We start from the raw sequence: 7,140 nt of genomic DNA on the forward strand, positions 1-7,140 counted from the left end.
AGCGCAGCCGAGCCTGCCCGACCGCTGACGAGCGTGTTCGGGGCCTTTCGACTGAGTTCCGATGAGGCCCGAAGCGGCCCGAGCCGCTCGGGCCCCGTGCGAAGGCGGCCGGCGCGCGCGCTCCCTGCCGGCTGGCCAATGGGGCGCGGCCGAGTCCGCGCGGCGCGGCCCGAAGCGGTACCTGACGGATCGGGTGAGACCCGAGCCCGCCCGAACGCGGCCGAGTCCCCGAGCGGTGCGGCCCGGCGAGGCGAAGAGTCCCGAGCGCGCTCGAGCGGTGTCCGATCTCAGCCGAAGGCGGTAGCGAGAAGCGCCGATATGTGCCGAGTCCTCTCCGATCGCGCCCGAGCTCCGCTCGCCGGCGCGAACGGAGACGCCCGAACGGGCAGCGCCCGAATCCGCCCGAAAGCGACCGAACCGGGCCGAACGCTCCGATCGCGCCCGAAGGCGGGTGGGCGGAGCGAGTGGCCGCGCGGGGGCTGCCGGGACGGCGGAGGACCGGCGGGCGGGGTGGGGGCGTCAAGATGGCGGTGCCGAGCCGAGGTGAGCTGTGTCGCGATAGCAACACGACAGCGACACGACAGCCCTTTCCGGGGCACCGCGGGGGGCTGTCTCCCACCGAGCTAGAGGTGATCTCTCGCGGGGGGACACGACTAGAGCGAGGCGGGGCCGAGGTCGAGCCCAGCCCCGTTGGCATATCGCGACAATCCCGGCACGCTGGGGAGATCCCGGTGGCGCCGCGAGCCGGGGCTTAGCGCATGTGCGGGCTGAGGAGCACTTTGACCCCGGGAAAGATGCTTTCCTGAGGCCGAGAGACGCCTCGTGATAATCCAGATCTTTGCTTCAGTTTAGGAACTGCTGGGATTCAGAGGGGAAAAATTTCATCCTTAATGTGGTCAAAATCATTAGTTTCCAACTCTTTCGCCGAGGTCAGAGTTTACTCCCAAAAATGTAAATTTTTGGTTGGAGTAGATAAAGGTGGCTGAGAAAATTTGTGCTGAATTCATAAAAAAAATCCTAATCCCAAGACTGTGCAATGAGGTACTCTGGGCGATGCTAACCACATCTCTGCCTTTAATAAAGTTTTATGTTAAAAATGAAACCTTTCTGTTTGAAAATGGGCCACGTTCCACCTCAAATCCCCATTCTCAGTGTCACTCACTCTAAAATCAGCACCAGGCTGGGTAGATAACCAAGATTTTGGTGGGTAAAGCACTGAAATGATACATTCAGGCTGTTTAATGATCCCTCTTGGCTCTGTGTGCTCGGGGGTTCGGGGTTTATCCCTGTGAAATGTCCCGCTCGCTCGGAGGGAGGCAGCACATCCTCAGCAACTGCGGCTGCCATCCCCGCCTGGAGCAGCTGCAGGAGGCTCACTGCCCTCTCCGGGAAAGGATTTAGGAAAGAAGAGTTCACTTATAAAGATGGGGAACTGCCCTGAGGGAATTCACTCGGAGTTCCCTGTGGGAATTCCATGGCTTTGACTATCATACAATTCAGCATCAGTGGTGTAGCTGCAGTTTTGAATATTGAATGAACATGGAATCATGGAATCCTGGAATGGTTTAGGTTGGAAGAGACCTTGAAACTCATCTACCTTTCACTATCCCAGGCTGCTCCAAGCCCCATCCAGCCCGGCCCTGGACACTGCCAGGGATGGGGCAGCCACAGCTTCCCTGGGCACCCTGTGCCAGGGCCTCAGCACCCTCCTGGGAAGGATTTCTTCCCAGTATCAAAGCAATTCCCCCTTGTCCTGTCACTCCCAAGGGACAGGATGAGTGCTGGAGCCCCCGGTCCCTGTACAGAGAGCTGAGAGGAGAGGATCAGGTCCAGGAGACATTTCAGATCATGGACACATGAATCACCTAAAATAATGTGCCTGTTCTCACTGTGTTCCCAAACTGGACACCTTAATTAGCTGCCTGGAGTTAGGGAGAATTAATTTGGGTCTAAATGCATAAAATTCTGAGGTGAAGAGGATGTTGAGCTCAGGAACACAGGGATGAGGATGGCGGTGTGACAATGATGAGCTATCCCTGAGGAGACAGATGAAATGGCCTTTCACAGGTTTTACTCTCCCTGGAACAGAAATCCCAACTGTGCAATTTCTCATGTGTCTGAGAGGCTGAGAATATTAATGAGGAACTCAAGAGGTGCTTTAGTAGGTTGGTGCCATCCTGTTGCATGGGAATTTTACGTGATTTTTGCAGAAAATAATAAGGATAAAAGTGAAATGTGTTGGTTGGGAATACTTGCTTTGATTTCTGTGGGCTGTGAACACACTGAGGTTGGATGTGGAATGACTTTGTGAAGGGAACTGGTTTGGAGTGATGACATTTGGAGGGATGGTATTTAGAGGAACCCGGGAGCCCTGTGTTCTCCACAAACTTTCTCACAATTTACAAGCAAATGGATCCCATGTTCACCTCCTTCCTGCATAGTTAGAGGGGATGAAGTGTCATCTGCTAGGACAGGACAGGATGAACAAGTTCTGGATAATGTCTGTGCACTCCTTCAGGCTTTGAAAGAGCCTAAAGTTCCTCAATGAAAGTGGCTTTTCCCAGTAGGGATTTTCCCCAAATTATTTGAGACTTCATCTACTTGAAAAGGTTATTTTTGGAACCTGAAGTCTACAAAATAAATGTTCCTGGGAGATGAAAAAAGAGATTCCTCTCAGAATTTAGATACCATTGTTAGAATGTTTCTGGATTTAGACATATTTTCTTCTCTTTGTTTTCTCCTTCTCCATGGAAAGGAAGAACGTCAGAGATTGTATCCTTTCTGTACCGCTGCTCCCTCCATGCAAGACTCCTGGAGAAGATTGCCTCAAGTGGATTCCTGTCTTCTGTCCAGTAACTGCACACTGCTGGGTCTGTGCTCCTGAATTTTCTGTCAGTGTCATCCACAGGAAGCATAACTGGGACCACGTCGCTTCCAGTGGGAGATGTTTGGTGCAGGTTTAGCTGGGATTTGCTCCTCAGGGACTCCTGCTCCTGCAGAAACCTCTTTAGCCCCCCTGCAGTCATGATTTAACCAATTTTCTTCAGAAAGGAGGTTAAAAATTGCATTTATGGACTGGTGGACACACCCCCTTCATCACAGCTCACAGGCAGCTGACACAGCTGACAAGGGGTAGTAAAAGCAGCCCTCAGTAGTAAGCAGCCCTCAGTAGTAACTTCCTCCTCTCTTACAGTAAGTTACCCCACCTTTACTCCTGCCAAGATCCAAGTAACCTCCAAGGAGGAGACACCCTTGGCTCTGGAGAATTCCATGCTTAGAACCTATCTAGTAATTTTTTGCTCCACCTTCCTTCAACTGGAAAAACCCCAAAACCTGGTTCTGTGTTAATAAAATGAGCTGCTCTGGGAACTGGAATCCATCCACGGCGCGTGGGTGGGTTTAGAAGCGGGATGGGCAGTTCCTGTAAAAGATGCCTGGGATGAAATCCCTGCTTGGAGATATTTGTAGGATTTGAAGAAGGCTGGGGGAGAGAGGGGAGTGAATTAAGGCTGTTTCTTAGGAATTTGCATCTCAAAGCTGAGCTCAGACAGGTATGGAGCAAAGCATTTCCATGCTGTGGGCAGGAGCAAGGCCTGGCTGCTGCACAGAGCCACCTCTTCTCCAAACGCAAGTTTGATGGAGATTGCCAACTCTCTGTCAACTTCCTCAAGGCTGACTGAGAAGTGTAGAAGTAGTCTGGGGCAGTGTACACATGCATCCCCCCTGCTTCCTCAGGCTAACGGATGCCCCACTGCAGTCCAAATAAAATTCCTTAAAAAGGGAACTAAAGCCAAGCCTGAAACAGCAGGCTTTTATCCCAGGCCGTGGTGTTCACAGCCTCAAGTTCCTTCCTGAACCCTCCCCACAGCCAGGCATAGCTGGACCATTCAGTATAAAGAGGGAGTGCAGTGTATTTTGGGGTTACTGGGAAATGGTGTTTTTATGGAAGAGACCCCACCTCATTGCTATGAGAAATCCTTAACAACAGTTCTCAGCTGTCATCGCTTCCCTTACACATCCTGCTTTATGTAAATGGGGTTTATTACATCTTCTACTTCTTGGCAACTCTTGCAATGATTATTTACAAAAGTAAGTTGCAGGTAATGTCCCCAGAGCAGGCTGTGCTGATGCACAGCTGGGTTTTGTCCTGCTGTGTCTTCCTGCTTTATTTACTCTGGTTTATTCTCCAGGTCAGGTTTTCAGTTATCCAGATGATTTTTTGGCTCCTGATCTTGCCGTGCTTTTCCTTATGGCCATTCTGGAAGTGCCTCGATTGTACTTGGGTAGGTCATGTTATCAGTGCAACTGGATTGTAATCTGTAACATGAATCATTTGGAAATGGAGGCTGTCAGTTGCGCAGATATTTGGAGACCCCTGCACCTTTCCTTTCTCTCCTGAGGACACCTGCAAGTACCAACACCTTCCTTTCACTAAGACAGAAGGGTGGGAAGGGCCTCCTGATCTTGTCCAAAGCTTGCTAAAACTTCTTCAAGTCCAATTTTTAAAAAACCCAAATCACTATTAAAATCTGCTTAATATTCCAAAGGCATTTATGCAGGGTGGGGCCCTTGAATCAATCTGAGTGGCTTTAGAGCTGGATTTATTCCACTGCTTTAAATCTCTCTGTGTATTTATGGAGCCTGATCCATGAATAAAGAGGTGGGTTTCAACTCTAATGTAGTTAAACACCAAAATCTACTGAACTGAGCTTGGAAATAAGCTGCATAGAAGAGAGAAGGACAGCTTGTTCACAATATCAGCCATTTGGAACAGGAATAGGTTAGAAGGAAATAAGACTTGAAAATGAGGACTGGACTCCCGGAGTGCACCGAGGTCGCCACATTCAGTGCAGGGCTGGAGGGCTCAGGAAGAGTTTGATGGTTGAAGCTGAGTGTTCAGAATGATGCAGCTTCAGAACTGATTCTCTGTGGTAAGAAGAGATTCCCTGGCTGTGATTATCAACTGACAAACTTATTTAGATTAACTTTGGTTAGTTTTCCTGTTTTGAAATGGATTGTCCATTGGTGTTGGGCTTGTTGTTTGATTCCTGGCAGAGCTTTGATTCAGGCTGGTATTTCAATATATTTTGAGCTTTTTTAGGATTCAGTAAGAGCAAAGTCAGAACCGGGGCCTTTTTTGAGCAGGAATATTCTCGAGTTACAACCTGAGGCTGTTGTCAGAACAAATTGGACTTTTGGTTTCTGTTTCCTTGCAGGTTTCAAGGGTAACCTGACGGAAGCAGAGGGGCCGCTGGGGCTGAGCCTGGGGCTCACGGTGGGCAGCGTGCTGCTGTGTGTGTACCTGCTGCTGTGGCAGAGCTACGTGCTGTGGGCAGATGTGCTCCTCAACGCCGTGCTGCTCGCGGCCTACGCGCTCGAGTCGGGGCTCAAGGTCACGGCCATCGCTGCCTTTGTCAGCTGAGCCCGGCCCTTCCCACACCCTGCCACACATTCCTTCTCTGAGAGAGTGGGGCTTCATGTCCACTGCTGAATTCCTTTGGATAGAAAAACCCTGGAAAGCTTCTCTCTGGTTAAATGAGAAGTTTTGGGGACATAGATGTCCCGTTCAGGAGCTCTGTGATGCTGTCCACCACTGGCTTATTTATGGGCAAAGGCAAGGGGTGAATCACAAAATGCTTAACACTCTGGCATTCAGCAGGGGTCAGTACTAAATGTCCATTCCCAGCACAGGACAGGAGGCAGTGCTGCTGGCATGGTGGCAGTTTTCATGGCACAGGAGCAACATGCAGCCCAAGTGACACAGAAATGAATCAGGCCAGGGCTCACTTGTGCCTTGCCACGCACACGTCCGTGTTTGAGGGCACAGCTGCTCTGCTGCTCTCATTTGTGTTTCCAGACCTCAGTGGTAATTTCCCTGACTTTAGTAGGGCAGAACCTGATGTATCCCAGTGGGGGAGAGTGGAACTGGGTTTTGTGCATACCTGGAGAGCCAAGCCACAAGGTTTGGCAGCCAGTTCTTACTACGTGAAGGGATGTTTGGTTAGACAGGATGGATTTAAAATGAACAAAACCATTCACCATTCATTCTCCCTTCTGTCCTGTTTGAAAGTCCAACAGAATGTTGGCAGTTTTATTCCTATTCAGTGTTAAATGTGCTTATTTCTACTATTTTGCAAAAATTACTATATTCAAGTCTGTCTTAACTTCTGACGGGTTCGAGTGCAGAGTTTTTTTATTGTCTCAAAAATATGTGTTAATGGAAAGCTTTGGGAGTTCCTGGGTTTTTGAAGAAGCCTCTTTTATATTCAGAATTTCCTATTTTTGTATTTATTTATTCATTCAAATAAATAATGGTTTAGATCTAAGGAGTGTTTGAAATGCAGAGCAATCTTGTTCAGATCTTGGGCTCCAGCTAAGTCATCCAAAGGAAGACTTGGGCAAGCCTGGATGTGTGTGGAAGCCTCTTCTGATCCTGATCCTGCTGCTGTGTGTAGCCCCTTCTCCTGCCCTGGGAAGGTCTGAGCTAATTTGCAATCACCAGGGGCTGAAAATTGTGGGGTGCAGGCCTGTGGCACCTCAGCCACACTGCTCTTTGCTTTCTGGTGGGGGTGGAAAGGCACAAAGACACACAACTTCTGTGGAAGGGGCCAATTTCATCCCTCAGTCATTCAGTGCTTGGACTTGATCATCACAGAGGGCTTTTCCAACCTTAAGGATTCTGGTGCCTAGAGGGGGCTTACAAGAAAGAGAGGGACCTTTCACAAGAGCATGTAGTGACAGGACAAGGGGGAGTGGTGTCAAGCCAAAAGAGGATTGGTTTCGATGAGATACCAGCAAGAAATTTGTGACTCAGAGGGTGCTGAGGCCCTGGCACAGGTTGCCCAAAGAAGCTGTGGCTGCCCCTGGATCCCTGGAAGTGTCCAAGGCCAGGCTGAATGGGACTTGCAGCAATGTGATTTAGTGGAAGGTGTCCCTTCCCTTGGCAGGGGGATAGGAGGAGATGAGGTTTTAAGTCCCATCTAACCCTAACCTTTCTACTCCCAGGCCAGGTAACAGCAAGTTCTGTTCACATTCCACCACCTGGCAGTCACAGTCAGAGTCCCCACTGGCACAAATCCCCTTGGACAGGTCCTGCTAAGCCAGGGCACAGGCAGCCCTTGCTGCTCCCACAGAAACATC

At 49.9% G+C, this 7,140-nt stretch overlaps 1 protein-coding gene across 1 annotated transcript; it reads left to right on the forward strand.

The window, feature by feature from the left end:
* The first annotated feature begins 520 nt into the window (after positions 1 to 520).
* Positions 521 to 6,313, forward strand: TMEM80 (transmembrane protein 80). Its single transcript, XM_059474612.1, has 5 exons — positions 521 to 543; positions 2,756 to 2,772; positions 3,996 to 4,089; positions 4,191 to 4,283; positions 5,217 to 6,313. Exons 1-5 carry the CDS (start codon positions 525 to 527, stop codon positions 5,420 to 5,422), a joined length of 429 nt encoding a protein of 142 aa, XP_059330595.1. The 5' UTR covers positions 521 to 524; the 3' UTR covers positions 5,423 to 6,313.
* Positions 6,314 to 7,140: the final 827 nt, after the last annotated feature.

The sequence above is a fragment of the Ammospiza nelsoni genome, chromosome 6 (assembly GCF_027579445.1).
Source record: "Ammospiza nelsoni isolate bAmmNel1 chromosome 6, bAmmNel1.pri, whole genome shotgun sequence".
Lineage (NCBI taxonomy): Eukaryota > Metazoa > Chordata > Aves > Passeriformes > Passerellidae > Ammospiza > Ammospiza nelsoni.

What these genes read in the sequence shown, in the direction of transcription:
- TMEM80 (XM_059474612.1), top strand. An exon ending in TGCAATGATTATTTACAAAA is followed by an intron (nt 4,090 to 4,190) that starts GTAAGTTGCAGG and finishes TTTATTCTCCAG; the next exon opens with GTCAGGTTTTCAGTTATCCA. An exon ending in AGTGCCTCGATTGTACTTGG is followed by an intron (nt 4,284 to 5,216) that starts GTAGGTCATGTT and finishes GTTTCCTTGCAG; the next exon opens with GTTTCAAGGGTAACCTGACG.